Source organism: Sorex fumeus, unplaced genomic scaffold (assembly GCF_029834395.1).
Source record: "Sorex fumeus unplaced genomic scaffold, SorFum_2.1 ptg000128l, whole genome shotgun sequence".
Taxonomy (NCBI): domain Eukaryota; kingdom Metazoa; phylum Chordata; class Mammalia; order Eulipotyphla; family Soricidae; genus Sorex; species Sorex fumeus.
Genome location: NW_026606185.1, coordinates 31611239 through 31627860, shown reverse-complemented (window position 1 = coordinate 31627860; position 16622 = coordinate 31611239). Strand labels below are relative to the sequence as shown.

Here is a 16622-nt window from a genome sequence, read left to right as displayed (position 1 = left end):
TTATGAAAGAATGAACGCTTGGAGACACATCAGGACATAAATATACCTTTGTATTTCAAAAACATAGTTATATTTTTGGGTTCAATCTCCAGCCCCCAATCCCCACCAGGAATGACTCCTGAGTATAGAGCCAAGATTAAGTCCTGAGTACCACTGAGTGTGGCCCCTGAAGTGTCTCTTTTATCCTGATGCCTTTGTCTGGGACTTTTTTCTGTTCCCTAGTGACTGATACTACATAATCATTTGTTTTTATTTTTGTTTTTGTTTAGACTAATTAGTTACATTCAGCTTTCAAAACTGTCAACTTGACAATTTTGACAATAATAACTTCAAGTGAAAAAATTTTCCAAAATTAAAGTTCCATAAAACATGAAAATAGACTAAGTAGCTGAAAGGTTTGAAGAGTTTGTTCTAAACTGTGAGCACCTCCTAATGGCAGGTTCAAGTAGCAGGGTCACACCACAGCCAATTTAAAATTCAGGATCTAAACTGAGTAGGAAATTTCAACATTGTAGATGCATTAATGTTCATATTTTTGTTCTTTCCTCCTCACCTTCTCCCTTCCTACATTAAAAAAAAGCCTTATTTAAAAAATGTTTTAAGTTGACTCAAAATATACTTTTTAAAAAAATAGCATCAATCACAGGGAACTAAAAAATATGTGAGTTATGGATTTTGAAACAAGAAGAAAAGGTTAAGACAAGATTAGTCAAGGCTGTGGTCAAAGGCAAATATTTTTAAGTGAAAATAATCTTGGAAACACAACAAAGGAAACAAGAATTATTCCTAAACTTTTACTATTTGTTTATTTTTTGTTTAGGGGGCATACCTACTTGTGCTCAGGCCTTACTCCTAGCTCTGCACTTAGGGATCACTTCTGGCCATGCTTGCTGGTATGGGGTGCCAGAAATCAAATCCAGGTAGGTGTGTCATGCAAGGCAAACACCCCTAACCATTGTACTATCACTCTGGCCCATTACTCCTGAACTGGTTTTAGGTGCAGGTTTTTGTGTATAGAGGATTATGTAGCTGAACCACAGGACCACAAATACACAAGGCCTCTGCTATATTGCTGCCCGATGCCCATTCTAAAATGAAGATTTTTGAAACTAACTTTGTAAGACCAAAATAACAATCATTCTTCTTACAATTAACTTTGATAATGGCCTGGTTTTGCTATACTGATTATAGCAGATGCCAGCAATCTAAACAGCAGGGCTTTACAGAAAAGTGCCAAAGAATTTCTTACAGGTATACAATGTATAAGCAAATGAATTGATTTTGTAAGTTTTAAAAGAAACTAGCAAATAAAATGTACCACAAAAGAATGCCCTTATGGTTTTAGTCACGGGTTGGCGTTGAATTTTATGGGTTTTGTTGTCCAAAGTAAAGAATTTATTGCTTATTCAAATCCAAATAGGTTGTTTTTTCTTTGGGTAGAAGAACTAGGAATCATCATCCATTCACCACTAGCTTTTGCCAGGGGCATGTGTTACAGGGGCAGGAAGTCCTTGTGCTCCCTTGGATAGAAATCACAGAGGCAATGAAGCATAAGAATGAGGCTATATTGAAAGGGGTTTTTACCTGGGCAAAAGGGAGCAAGAAAAGGGGACTGGACCCAAGTTGACTCCCTGAGGAGAGACCCACTGAGTCTTTCATGGTCATTATTTTCATTGTGCAAAGGAGGAAGAGATTTATTAATGAATTTTCTGAGAAATAGGGGTCAATTTCCCAAGAACCAGGGTTCCAACTCTTTTAGTTCCTTATAAAGCTCTATCTGAGAGTTGCCATAGCAATTGTAAACTGTCATGGTGTGTATGTCATTTGTCATGCTAATATATTACAATGAGGGCATAGAAATGAAAAGTGGAGCCTTAAAGGGTTTTTAAAAACAGCATGTTTGTCTTTGGATACCATCTTGCATTCTGCTGGTATTGATAAAAGTAAAAACCATATCCCATGATTCATTGCAGTATGTCAGCTAAATGCTGAAAAACTGGCATAAAACTGCATCCTGTTAAATAAATACCTGTTTCACTTGGATCCTACACTCACTCGCCCAAGTTCCTTCTAATTAAGTTTCTTCCTCCATCTGCCTGTCCATTGCCCGTGTTTTCTTTTTTTCTGATATGCTTTTCAGTCTCATCATAATTACTGTAAACTCTGCTTGTTTGCAGAGTTCAGGATAAAAGATAAAGAATTGCTACATCAGTCTAGTTATTTGTTCTCACTTTAAGTTCTCCAGCTGGGTACCTGAGAGATAGCTGAGTAGTCAGGGCACTTGCCTTGCATGCTAAGAGCCTGGATTCAATCCCTGTCACCTCCTTAGCACTCCTGAGCACCACCAGGAGTGATATCTGAACACAGGGACAGACATAAGTATTGCTGAATGTGGCCCCAAAACAAACAAATATGAAAAATTCCCTAGTTTGGGCAAGTTCTTTGAAGACACCATTTTAGGAGTTGGGAAAAAAAAAAACCTTGGAGGACTGTATTCATGCATGGCATGTATGAACCCTGAGTTCATACAATCCTTTGCTCTACAGAGTGTCCTCAGCACCAAACCAGAAGTAACCCTAGTCACTTTTGGGTGGGGCCCAAAAGAAAACAAATTAAAAACCACCTTTTTTAAGTAGAGGAAGTACTTCCTTTATAATTAAAAACAACTTTTAAAATCCCATTTATTACTAAATGTATTGTAACTTATAAATGGTAACATACCCAATTTTGTTGTAGAGTACACTGGATCTTCTAGGCAGAGAAAATATATTTCTTAGAGCAGATTATCTAGAAATACAGCTTCTACGGAAATTGCAAATGAGTTCTACACATGTGTTAAATGGATGTTAACATCTCTTGCAATTCAAAATTTAAAATCACACTATTGATGAAATATTAATAAATTTCCGTAAGATGAAATGGTGATCTACTTTTGAATAAAAAGATAACAGGACTAAATAAATATATTTATTCTAATTAGAGCAAAGAACAATTCAGTATTAAGTCAGTGATTCTCAATAGAAGGAGTGTTACTAGAAAATAAGTAATCATCTTTCTCATCATGAAAATGTCACAATATTTAGGGTTAGGTATAACAAAGCACCTACTGATTCATATACATTCACTAGGTACAACTACCCCAATGAAGATGTGCTTCTTAATTACATTTTAATGTATATACATAGTATAACAATAACAGTTATTAAAAGTTGAAAATTGTTCTAAATGCATAAGTAACTGGGGTAACTTTCTTTCCCATTTACTCCAAATTTCAGGTTTGGTTTACCAACAGTATATATTTATATTTCATCATTACCTACTGAAAACATAAAAAAATCTATTTTGATTATATGAATAGTACCTCATATGGATTGTTGTTGGAGCTAGTGTGAATGCAAGGAGCACATTAAGATTAAAACATACCCATGAATTGCTTGAATATATGTGATAAAGCATTAAAAATGACTTTTAGAGCCCAGGTAGATGGCTCAAAGGATTGGAGAACATATTTGCACGTGAGAGCCCCAGATTTGAAAACCAGCACCATCTGTTTCCTCAACATGGCCAGATATGTCCCTCCCACAATAATTATATAACTTTTATTATACTGAAGATAAAGCATTTAAAAAACAGTTTATGGAACAAGGCACAGTGCAGTAGGTAAGGTGCTTGCCTTGCATGCAGCTGATCTGGATTTGATTCCCCATACCCCATATGGTCCCCCGAGTCCCACCAGGGGCGATACCTGAGTGAAGAGCCAGGAGTGAGCCCTGATCATAGCTGAGTATGTCCCATAAATGCAAAAAAAATTAATCAATAGGTCTGTGGCAACCTGCAGGAGCAGGACTCTGTTTTGCAGGATGAGGTTTATTAAAGTTCTCAAGAATAAGGTATGCTACAAGAGAAGGCAAGTGAAATTGAGAAATGAGAAAGAGCACAAAACTGATTGCTATGCTCGAAAACACTTGGCAATCTTGGAGTAAAGTAAATAAAATACACCAAAATACAAGATGATTATCTGTATAAACAGTAAGACCGCATTTGTCAGATTGCTTATGAGCGTGATGGTTTGAGCATCTTATGCTCATGAACTTCCAAAGTATTATGTGGAAGTTGGCCTGACTGATTAGGCTGCAGCTCATTGAACAGGCTTTATGCTGGCCTGAAGTCTTCTCAATAGGTTTAGCATCAAAAAGATTTATGAAGGCCAAGTAGAGGTCACCAGAGATGAGAACATAGTAAAAAACATTGATGGACAATCTGCTGCCTTCACCTGCTTTGTGGATGCAGAATTGCCAGAATCACTACTGGAAACAAGATTGGGGTATCCCTGAAAAGAGCTTTGGGTGGAGGCCTGTATATCTCTCACCAAATGATGCCCTGGTTATGTCTTGGAAAGTAAAATATTTAAAAGAGACATAGTCAGAAAATGATCATGGGACAGAACTTCACAGACTACATGCATTACGTAAAGGAAGATGAAAATGCTTATAGGAAACAGTTTTCTCAGTACACAGAGAACAACATAATTCCTGACCTGATGGAGAAGATATATAAGAAAGCTCATGTGGCTATATGGGAAGACCCTGTCTATGCGAAAACAAATTGAGAGATGCTGGAAAAGGAGGTGAAATCATGCATCCCCAAATATTTCTTGTTCAAAAGAAAGATGTAGTAGTTCAGAAGGCAAGTTTCTTCACAACTGAGGACTGGGCTTCTGAGACCTAAAATAAATCAAATCAATATTTTTATGGATATTTTTCAAAAACAATAATAAACCTATTAACTAAGAAGCAAGAGAAAACACACAGAAATGATTAATCTGAAACAAGGGGTTAAAACCAGGATTTGGGGTTAGATCATTTTGTAGGTGACTCTATTGATCACATAACTTGGAGCATAGGGGTTCTTTCATTAGGTTTAGAAAGGATTGAGACAGGAAGGGAGTCATAAACTTAAAGAAAATCAAGCTGCAGCCATGGCCATGGGCCTCCGTTGACATGGTTGTTTTTCATTCTTGGGAAGTGGTATATAACCTACTCAGACAGAAGTAAGGGACTATCAGCAGCCATACAGCCTCTAGAAAATCACTGCTCCTTTTCCTTCGCTAAGGAGTAAGTCACAAATTAAACCTGGACAGAGTAAAGTCAAGCCACCAGCAGAGTGTAGGGTATAATGTCACTTGAACCAGTCCCAGCTGAGATATATATGAGATACATATGAATATATCTCTAATCTCTCTCTCTCTCTCTCTCTCTCTCTCTCTCTCTCAAATATGCCAGTATGTCTGGTTTGAGACACGGGGTGAGGCAGAGTAACAACCTATTTCATTAAAGTATGAGAAAACAGAGGTTAGAAGAGTTTCTGAGGAGATTTTTGAGAGGAAGTATTAGAGATAGGCTTTGAACTCTTGAGCCTCCCAAAGCTGAGGCCAGGGTAGAGTAGCTTATAGAAAACAAGGAGGATTAGGTGAAATTCTGCATAATGAACCTAATCCCCCTCCCTCAGAAAGCCTATAACATGAAAGACAGAGTCAAAAATAAACACTTCAAGAAAAGGCAACCAAGAGGAAACTGAGATGCAGAGAGCAGAATAAAGCTTTTAAACAATACATAATGAGATAAGCTCTCACATCTGTGAAACAAGAACAAAATTCTATAAAAGAAATCACCAGAGAACAACCAACAGCTCTTGGAAATAAAAATATGACCAAATTTTCAAGAGAAAGTCTGGGAGATAAAGCTAACAAATTCTCTCAGAAAAAAAATGTATTAAAATAGGGGAAAAAGAGAAAAGAGGGAAGAAGAAACTGAGAAGAAAGAAAATACACGATCAATTAGTGAAGATCCATAGTCTAAAACACAGGAATTCTACAAAGAGAGAAAAATATTAAAGAAACCAACTTACATCCTCTTTAGTTAAATATTACACTATTTCATTACTATATGGATACCATTTATTTTGGACTGGAAAAAAAGGCTATGAGCTACAAATATCCATGTTACATCATTTTCACCTTTACAAAAATAACTTAAAAGAAAATTTCTGAAGTATAAATAGGTTTTAAAATCTTTGTTGAGGTAACAATTTGGGAACTGAGAAACAGCTGTGTATACCACCGCTGGTAAGTACCTAAGGTGAAACTTACTGTCCAGGATGACTAGCTTTTATCAAAGGATATACAAATTCGGTAGTGGAGGCAGGTATCTGGGGGGATGACTGGACTGATGGACTACTCTGATAGACTATTGTTTGTTCTGTTGTGTGGACCTTCCTATTAGTTCTGTATGCTGAAGAGCTAGCTATACTGCACCTGCACGCTTGTCCAAATTCCATGTCCTGACTTCTGTTTTCTTTTCTGTGTGTTTGTATGTGTGTGTGTGTGTGTGTGTGTGAGAGAGAGAGAGAGAGAGAGAGAGAGAGAGAGAGAGAGAAGACAGAGAGAGATGCACATGACTAACTCCTGAAATTGAATAAGCATTTATTAAGCAGTTACTAAGGCTATGACTCTGCCCTTATCATGTAGTTTAGACATAGTCCACATTCTGTCCACATCATGATCTTTTTCTCTCATTAGGTAGCACAAGCCAAATGCTTTAGTCACTCCCTTCTTAATGTTCACTCTTGCCATTTTGTCCTTGTCTCTAATCCTCTAGTCCTTCCTACTCCTCATGACCAAGTCTCTTTCAGTACTTCTCCTATTCAAGAAACAAGACCCTCGTCATCCTCAAAGAGTAATTTCATATGGCTTGGATAACTTAGTTTTGGAATTCAAATGTGTGTTTATTATTGTTTTTTTAACAAGGATAAAAATGAGAATTGTCCTATCTCCTGCAAATATGATTTTGAGAAAAACACTTTCATGGGTGACTTAAAATAATAGACCTCCCATAAATATAATGCTTATTTGTGAAAATCACTCAGTTCTTATGAGCTATGTAAAGAATCAATCACAGAGACATACATTGTGAATTCTGTAACAAATAGGGCTATTGTTGATTTTGACATCCATTGTCTAAATGAAAAGCTCAAGCTACAATCTTTCCCAGAGACACCTTCAACATAAGAAATCATCAAGAATTATGTTGGTGCAAATAGTAGAATATGAGTATCTCAACTATGTATATGCATGATCATGTGTTGACTTTCTAATGGAAATACGTGTTATTTTAAGTTTTTGTGGATAAATGGGGGGAAAGGAGAAAGATCCAACAAACACTTTGTGACTTGCTGGTTGTGCAATGTCATTTAAATATAACTTACTGACTGGAGAGCGCTCAACAGGACGGAGCACAAGCTTTGCATGCAGAAGACCTAGATTCTCTCCTTGGCTGCTCATGTTTTCCCCAGTACTGCAAGAGCAACACCTATTAAGCTGGGAGTAGTTTCTAAGCAACAAGTATTGCTGACTATAATCCAAAAACCAATAAAATAAAATAAAAAGTAATTTAACTTTAGGTAGCAATCATTCCTCTTTGTGATAATTAAATCCAGAGTCTTAAAGTTTCCATGTATTTGCCTAAAACTTGCTGAATAATAGGTTTTACTGGTACTATTTGCTAGGCATTCTTTGAATTTTAATGAGGAATCCAAATGTATTTTCTATAGCCAAAAAAAAATATGTAAGGAAATTAGGTAACATGTTCAAAATTATTCAATTAGCCATGACCTGGGCAAAAATATCTAGTCCTCTGAACCCTAGAAATACTTTTTCCCATGTCCTTGATTTTCAATGCAGGAAAGAACATAATCAACATATGTTTAAATACTAAATGTTCTATCCTTTAGCCATTGGCAATTGCAATTCAGAACTTTCTAGAATACAGATTTTTGTGCTTCAAAAAATAAATGATGGCAAATGTTTAGCATAATGAAACATTAGCAAAGTTTCAGTATAAGTTTTTTTTAAAAGACTATCTATCTTTTGAAATAGATATACAAATAGAATATATGCAAATAGACTTTTAAGTAATCTTATGTGTTGCCCATAAACACCCCTGCTCTAGTGCAGAACGGAGTTTTCTTTATTATAAATATACAACATGCTAACGCAGATAAAACTGTCTTAAGAAAAATTTGTGAAATCAACTATGAAGACTGGACTTTGGAAACACACAGTCAGAAAGTGGTCGGATAAATGACATAACTCAGTTTTATGAGAAACAGTTCTAAAAAAATAAGCTTTAGTCCTGGTCTTACTATTATCAAAGAACTAGTTCTTATATAAGAAGTCAAAATGTTAATATTGCTTCCTATGAATATGTTCATATCCTTATATTGGTGCTTTGTACATTATGTAAATCACCTTTTTTTAATTTAAAAATATAAGAAAAAACTACTTCTAATCTCATTAACACTGGAATAAATGTTAAACTGTAAGTTTTATGATAGTTTCCCATTACTTAAAAATGTATGCAACCACACCATACCGTACCAAAATGTATGTTAAAGACCCAAGTGCAAATACAGTTCTACCACCATCACTGGATTCCCTTTACATTTCAATCTTTTTTTCATCCTCTCTATTTGGTAGTCTCAGTTCTGTAGTCATAGACCAAACGTTTATTTTAGATTGGCTTGCCTATAATCATGCCTTGTTTCTTTATATCCTTAGCATGGATGAGAAATCATCCAATGTTTTCTCTTTATGACATATTTTGCTTGGATCTTCCTCCAGTTCTTTCCAAGTTGTCACAAAAGGCAAAATTTCATCTTTACTAAAAGGTGGAATAGTATTGTATTCAGAACATACATATTGCACATCCTCCTTATCCAATCATCTATCATTGGGCACTTGGTTTGTTTCCATATCTTAGCAATTATAAATAGCACCCAACATAGGTGTGCATATATCTTTTTAAATTTGTTTCTTAGGCCATTTTTATTAGTGACTATTTTTGTAGTTATGGTAACATATTTACAATAGGGTAAATGTTTATGGTCTTAATGTATGGGTACTCCACTTCATTACCACCAAAGTCTTCAAAATGCCACTAATAAAATTATGCTACTTCTAGTTTAGTTTACCTCTCCATGCTCCTGCTTCCAGTCACCACCCACCTCCTGAAAATTTCAGTTTTATAATCCAGGACAAAGGGTTTGACGTTGCTTTTCTTTCTTTGCTTATATGAGAGAGATCATCTGGTATTTGTCCTTTTCCATCCTTGGACTTATTTCACTTAACATGATATCCTCCAGTTGCAACAAAATTTTAATAAAGTGCACTATTTCATCTTATCTTACAGCTTCACAGTTTTTCACTGTATGCATATATACCACAACTTTTACCCAAAAACTTGTCATTGGACATTGGTATTTAGTTTAATAGAATATGAAGCTTTTCTGTATTATTTGATATTGACTATTCTGCTTTAATGTTTTTATTTGCACATTCCTGATAAGTGGATAAACCTTTTTTTTTAATATTCCTATTGGTTATCTAAGCCTGGTCTGTCTAATATGTCTTTGTACTTTCAAGGAAGTTTTAGGAATCACAAAGGCAGTGCTCAGGAGCTACTATCAATTTTATTCTTTTCCAAATTGTTATTGTTTCCCAGCATAATTTATAGAAGAGAGCTTTTTTCCCCTTATAGTTTATGCTCTTCCTTTCTTTGTAATAAATCCACATACTTGAGGCTGTACTTTTGGGGCTTTCTCAATTCTAGACTATCCATCTAATTATCTATTTTATTCTAATGCAGCACTATTTTGAGTAGTATAGCTTTACAATATAATTTAAAAGCAGGTATCTCAGTGCTTCTCATCTTCTTTTTCTCAGGATTACTTTGGTGGTATGGGAAGTTTTGTAGTTATATACAAATTTTAGTAAAGTTTTCTCTATATCCTTGAAGAACACATTTGGAATTTTCATAAGGATTACACTGAATCTGCTTAAGGTGTTTTTTTTTTTCTGTAGGATGACTGTTTTAACTATGCTCACGTCCCAATCTATAGACATGGATACTTTTCCATTTCTCTGTTTTCTATTTCTTTTAACAGTAATCTATCATTTTTAATGTGAAAGGTTTTGATATTTTGTTAAGTTTTATTCCTAGCTACTTAATTCTTTTTGATGCAATTACAAATGGGATTGTTTTCTTGATTTATTTCTCTTCTAGTTTGTTGTTTGCAAATAGAAATGTAGCACATTATTGTATATAATTTAGGAGCCTGCCACTTCATTGGTTTATTGTTTCTAAAGCAAAGTCAAAAAATGATTATGTTTGTCAGTCAGTAGATTATTTACATGGCCCGTAGTTTCTACATTATGAATTTTGTATTGTTCTACAAAATCTGAACTTCCCAAATAAAACTTTGATTAAAAGCATTTTTTTTAAAAGTTCAGATTAAATATTGAAGAAGAGAGAAGCATTTACTAAGATTCCGGTGTTACTGCTCTAAATTCTCAATGTCAATAAAGATTAAATAAATATAAAATAATATAATAAGCTTCTACTATGTTCTACTATGTTCACATCACACTTTCTAAAGAAAAACTGAAATTTTTCTTAGAGATAAGAAAAACTCTTTAAAGTGTTTATAAACTTAAATTAATAGACCAAGGTCCAGTTACATTCTATTCATAATCCATAATACCCATCTACGTTACAGAAGCTATATTTTATTATTGTTATTGTTAATTTCCTGGTGGTAGTAATATTGCTGCTCCTTGTAATAATAATGTTTATATCTTACCAATTTATAACTCTTTCATCAGACCAATTTATAACTCATGTACTCATTGGGCTGGAGCAGTAGCACAGCGGGTAGAGCATTTGTCTTGCATGCGGCCAACATGGGTTCAATTCCTCCGCCCTCTCAGAGAGCCTGGAAAGCTACCGAGAGAATCCCGTCCACATGGCAGGCCTGGCAAGCTCCCCGTGGCATATTCTATATGCCAAAAACAGTAACAAGAAGTCTCACAATGGAGACTCTACTGGTGCCCTCTCGAGCAAATAGATGAACAACGAGAAGACAGTGCTACAGTGTACTCACTAACTTGAAATGTATATTTTATGTTACTTAGTTATAGTTCCCATGAGTGTATTGAGTGCAATTTAAACATACTAAAAACAAACATATGAATAATTCAAAACAAGAGTGAAATTTTAAATAAAAAGCCATTTTCCCCTCTGGTATTGGAACAGATCACCACTTCTCTGGATGAATAAAAGATGATGACAAGCTTATGCTTAGCAGCCATGTTGCATCTAAGATAAGTAATTTTAAGTGTCAAATCACACTAAATAAAATGAAATGATCAAACTCAGAAAGGTGCTGACAACAAAGTCCAGTGGAAAGAAGAGTATATTTCTAATTTCACATATATACTAAAGAATCAAATAAATGAGAAATGGTAAGCAAACTTCTAGGATCAGTAATTTTCTTTTTTCAAACATTCTTCTCTTTCCACATACTTGTATTTTCTGATATTAAATGGCATCTTCTAGAATAATATAAAGATTCAAGATAAGACTGAGAGTGTGATACATTCTGGATTTCCAGAATTTGTAGAAGCTGTTGTTTATCCTTACTGTTCACCAATTTAAGATCCATGTTCCTCTCTGTATAATGCTAGGGCTTCAAAGACCACCTTTGGATTTTATCTTGAACATCCCTCAATGTCATAAAAATTAGTATCAACCAGTGAAGGTCAATTAGCTTCCATACACTACAGAAAGTTGTTGGAAACAATCTTGCAATGTAAAGGATTGTTCAGGTAGGATGGAGGAGGACCTTCACTGATCATAGGGAAATTAGAGACAGTTGTGTGTCAGAGAAACAGACAAGTATGGAGCCTGCTTAGAGCAGTTGGTGTTGCATGTGCCTCACCAACTGGGAGTTGCGGGGGCGGGCAGTGGACTAGAATATTACAATTGAGCATTGGTTTCAAAAAGACAAACACTCGTGCAATGCATTTGTACACTTAACATATTCTGCCTGAAAAAACACACTATGAAACAGCCATTTTACTTTAAATATAAAAGTCCTTAAGATAGCTAAAATCAGTCTGGTAGCAATGTTTGCAGTAGATCTCTCTGCAGTCTGTCCACAATGTTTGGTACACAGACTCATTCACAGATCTCTTGTAAGTAAAGCAGCAACAGTTCACAGGTATGAGAACTTTGTAGTTGTTGTTCCTAGCATTATTGTTCTTTTTTGTCTTACAGGCCCTCCAATGTTGTCCTTGAAAGTGTTCCTATCAAGTCACCTGCAGTTAGAAGCTATGTAAATTGATGGAAGGTTAGAGTTCAGACTTGGTGAGCTTTGGAAATGGGGCTGAAAATATGAAAAATGGTGAGCGCTTGTTCAGAGGATAAATAGTCCCATTATATTATCTGTAGTATGGTGCAGTGGAGGTAAAGCAGTATTGGGTGCCAAAGTCAATGCTAGATTTTACCTTTACTAATATCAAATGGATGCACCAAGTCTCCAGTCATGCTTGGGCTTGCCAGTCATGTTGGATTTGTCCTCTAATCAAAGGCTATTAGCAAAATTTGTTGATTATCTGATATGATAAAAATTGAGCATGATTGCAAAACAATTTACAGTCTCTAAAGAGTAAGAGGCCCTCACAATGGACTAAAAAAAAAAGTTGTGATTGTATACCAATATGATGAAGAAAATAATACTGGAATCAAATAATTCATCAACTGACAGGCTTGTCAGAGTAGATTCTGAAACCATAAGATAATGTATCAAGTGGCAAGCGAATAATATTTAACAAGGAAAAGAATTGTACAAGCTGAAATTGATTCTACCTCAAGATAACCAATATGGGAAAAAAATAAACAATTTCTAATTGGTGGGAATCTTGAGATATAACTAAGATATAGGATCATAACTTAGTTCTTAGGCATGGTGAAGAGATTTATAAATTCTGCTTTGTACTTAAAGAAATGATATCCACATATTTATATAGTATATTATGTATGACTCGTTGGAACTGGAATATATAAATATCATCTTTCAAGGAGAAATTTCAGGTCAACAAGTAATAATGTGAGTTATATAGGGGGAAAAAGGAGAGTAAAAGAATCAACACTTTTGTCATTTAAATTTAGTTAATATATCCTAATTCTTCTGAAAAGAAAATATCTAGGAAAAATGTTTTTAAATTTCCTTTTAAAATGGCCTACAATATTGTTTTAATTAAAATTGAATAAGTTTCCTTGTGAATATTAAAAATTTAAAAGCCTAGCCAGTAATAGTACATTATTAAAAGCTACAACTTATGTCAAAGAAATTAGTACTTGATTTTTAGATTCGTCAAGTTCTTAGAGGATCAGTACCCTGAAATTAAAATTCAAATAATTTTAATGCTTCTGATATCCAAAGCAAAAGAGTAATGTTCATAAGCTGCAACGAAGTTCGACGATTTCCAAATCACTGTACCTCTTCGATAAAAACCATTACGTGTTTATGTGTAGGTATATAGGCATATATATATATAAACATACATATATAATATATTCCACTAGTAACAACAACTAATAGCAGCAAAAAGGGTCTGAGAAAAAACGCGTTGCCTCGCCAAAATTAATTGCTCCCCATCCCCCCTCCATTCCACAAACGTGTGTCCCCAACCTAAGAGTCTCTCACATTTTGTGTTCCAAATTCATGCCTTAAACGGAAGAAGCGAAGCCCCCTCCCACTTGGTTCAAACTCTATCAAATTGCTAATCATTATCATTTCGTTAATCCTATTTTGATAGTGAGTTGTGTCTTTGCGTGGCTCGCTCCTAAATTTATTTTTCTCTCTCCGTTGTTGCTAGGGGAGGTGTTGTCAGGGGGAAGAAGTCAAAAATCCCCTCAACTATTTATTTTAAAATCGTGGACAGTTCCACCAAGGCGCAGAAACGCGAAAGGCGAGTTTTCAAACGCTGGAAACAAACTCCCCCAACGTGAGCACAGAAACTTGGGCTGTTGCCGCAGGTCCGCAAGGCGGGAGTGGTGGAATAGGCGCGGGGACCCCCCTCCGGGGACCGCAGGTGGTTCCCGAGGAGCGCCCCCCAGACAACAATGGCCTGGACGGGCTTAGCCCGCGCCTTAGTTTGCCGTGACTGCCCCCTGCCAAGAAAGATAATCTATCTCGAAAGAATGGCAAAAGCCAAAGGGGGGGAAAAAAAAACGGGCGTTCGGAGATCAAGGGGACGTTTCTCCCATTTCCTAATACCTGACTCTCCTAGCGGTCCACGGATGAACCTGCTACCCATCAAGTTACTGCGCAACTTCTTTTATTTCCCGCAGCCCCTCCACCTGCCCGGGCTGTGCTGCGCGCACTCCAGACTTCTCTCGGGCGGCCCCCCGCGGGCTGCGGGGAAAAAAAAAAAGAAAGAAAAGGGAAAAGAAAAAACAACCTACACATAGACACACACACACACACAAAATGGGGTGCAGCGGCGGGGCGGGGGTTGGGGGACGGCCGCAGATCCCGCCGGCTCCCGCCGCAGCTCGGTGGCCTCCGATTGGCCGCGGCTGGAACGGGGCTCGGAGGCGGCCGGCGGCCGCGGGAGGGGAGCGGCGGGGAGAGCCGGCCGCGCGGAGCGGGCAGCGCGTGCGGGCTGCGCGGCGGCGGCGGCGGCGGCGGCGGCAGCGGCGGCGGCGGCGGCGGGGGGCGGGGGCGGCGCGCGCGCGGGTGAGCGGCGCGGGGCGACCGCAGCGGGTGGGTGCCGGCGCGCAGGGACCGAGCCGCGGCGGAGGGGCCCGGTTGGCCCCTGGCCTCACCTCCACGCAGCCCGGGCCGGGAACAATCTCTCTAACTAGCCAGGGGACCGGAAAGGGGAGCGGAGCAACCGCCCGCAGCTCTCTCCCCCTCCCCCCTTCCCCCTCCCGGCACCACGCAACGGAGGCGCGGGCGGCGGGACCACACTGCCCTTTGTGGGGCGCAGTGCGTACGGCTCGGAGCACCCTCGCCGCCGCGCGCGGCCCGAGCGTCCGGGTCAGACGGTGCAGCCCTGCTTTAGGGCGCCCGGGGGCGGCCAGAGCCGCCAGATCAAAAAGCTCGCGTGGCGGAGGTCCCGGGGAGCGCCATCCGCTCCACTTCCACCTCCGCATCCTCCGGCAGCCGAGGGCCCCGCCGCCCGCATCCCTCCCGGCTTCCGCTGCGCTTCGGGCTGGGGCACGGCCGCCTGCGCTGCCGCCGCGGCCGCCTGCTCGCTCTCTCTGTCCGCTCGCTGTAGCTCGCTCGCGCTCTCTCGCGCTCTCTCTCGCTCTCTCGCGCTCTCTCTCTCTCTCTCTCTCTCTCTCTCTCTCTCTCTCTCTCTCTCTCTCTCTCTCTCTCTCGCACACCCGCGCGCAGACACACAGGCACACAGGCGTTCCCACACGCACGCCAGTCCCACCCCCCCATCCCGGTCCCCCGCAGCCCCTTGATCCCCCGGTCTGTCTCATTGCTCGCCGTGCGAGTCCCGCGGCCCGGGCGGCCCGCTATTTGTCATCAGCTCGCTCTCCATTGGCGGGGCGCGCAGGGCCGCGGAGCCGGGGGGTGGGGTGGGGAGGAGGAGGAGGAGGAGGAGGAGGAGGGGGAGGAGGAGGAGGAGGAGGAGGAGGAGGAGAGAAGGGGGTGGAAACTGCCGGGAGCCGCGTCCGCGCCGCTGTTGGTGCTGCCGCTGCCGCCGCCGTCGCCGCCTCCGGCTGCTCGCTCGGCCCCTCTCCGCCTCCATGTGCCGGATAGCGGGAGCGCCGCGGACCCTGCTGCCGCTGCTGGCGGCCCTGCTCCAGGTAAGGCGGCGGGGTCCGGGGCACGGCGGGCGGGCGGGGTGGGGCGGGCGGCGCCGGGTCCCTTTGTTCCCCGCGCCGCTGCGGGGCCGGGCTGCGCACCCGGGAAGGGAGGTGCCGCACCGCGCGGCCCGGAGCTACGCAGGCACGCGGCTGCCGGAGCCGGCTCAGCTCCCGCGCCTCTCCGGGCCGACCCCGGAGGGGCGACCGCCGGGTCCCCTTCTATCCCTCTCTCGGACCGGGCGAGCTCACGGGGGTGGTGGTGGGGGGGTTGCTGGCGGGCAGCTGGTGGGGAGGCAGGATGCATCCCTATTCTGCAGTTTCCGAAGCTTCTCGCCCCATCGCAGGGCACTTTCTCCAATTTGGTTGGTTTGTTTATTTCTGCAGAATGGGTCGCGAGTTTGCAGTAGGAATTCTCACTCTGGTGTCTTAGTTACCGGGACTTGCCGCCACCCCACCCCACCCTGGCACCCGCGCGCCTCCGGGTGCCCTAGGACTCCGCTGTCCTATTGTCTTTATCCCAGCCCGGAGTTGCCTTCTTTCCGTGGTCTTCTACCCACATCCTTTTCGGTGCTGCTCCCACCTGGGACGAAAACGGTCTCCCTATCCCAGAGTCCATGCCAGCCTGGACCTCTGCGCCCTGCCTCCTCGCCCCGCGCCTCTCCTTCTCCCACCGGGCGGGGAGAAGTTTCATTCCTCGGTCATCATTTCTCTCGGTCTGTCCCGCTCCCTCGGCCCTGCGTGATGAAGGGTCCCGTGGGAGCCTTCGCCTAGAGGCTCCCGCACTTTTCACGCCCGGGGGAGCGCGCCCGCCAGCGGTCGCTGAATCCCCGCTCTCCGGCCCCGCCGCGGCCCCGCGCACCTGCTCCGGGCAGCTCTCGGTCGGGCTCCCGTTCTCCTTGG

General features: G+C 40.8%; 1 protein-coding gene and 1 pseudogene across 1 annotated transcript in view; both read left to right on the top strand.

The window, feature by feature from the left end:
* The first annotated feature begins 3848 nt into the window (after nt 1-3848).
* Nucleotides 3849-4609, top strand: LOC130045518 (60S ribosomal protein L5-like; annotated as a pseudogene).
* Nucleotides 4610-15552: 10943 nt separating this feature from the next.
* CDH2 (cadherin 2) overlaps nt 15553-16622 on the top strand; it is a 237457-nt gene continuing 236387 nt past the window's right edge. The window contains exon 1 of the mRNA XM_056138030.1: nt 15553-15722. Coding sequence (XP_055994005.1) covers nt 15663-15722 — 60 coding nt within the window. The 5' untranslated portion in view covers nt 15553-15662. The remainder of the gene's footprint in view (nt 15723-16622) is intronic.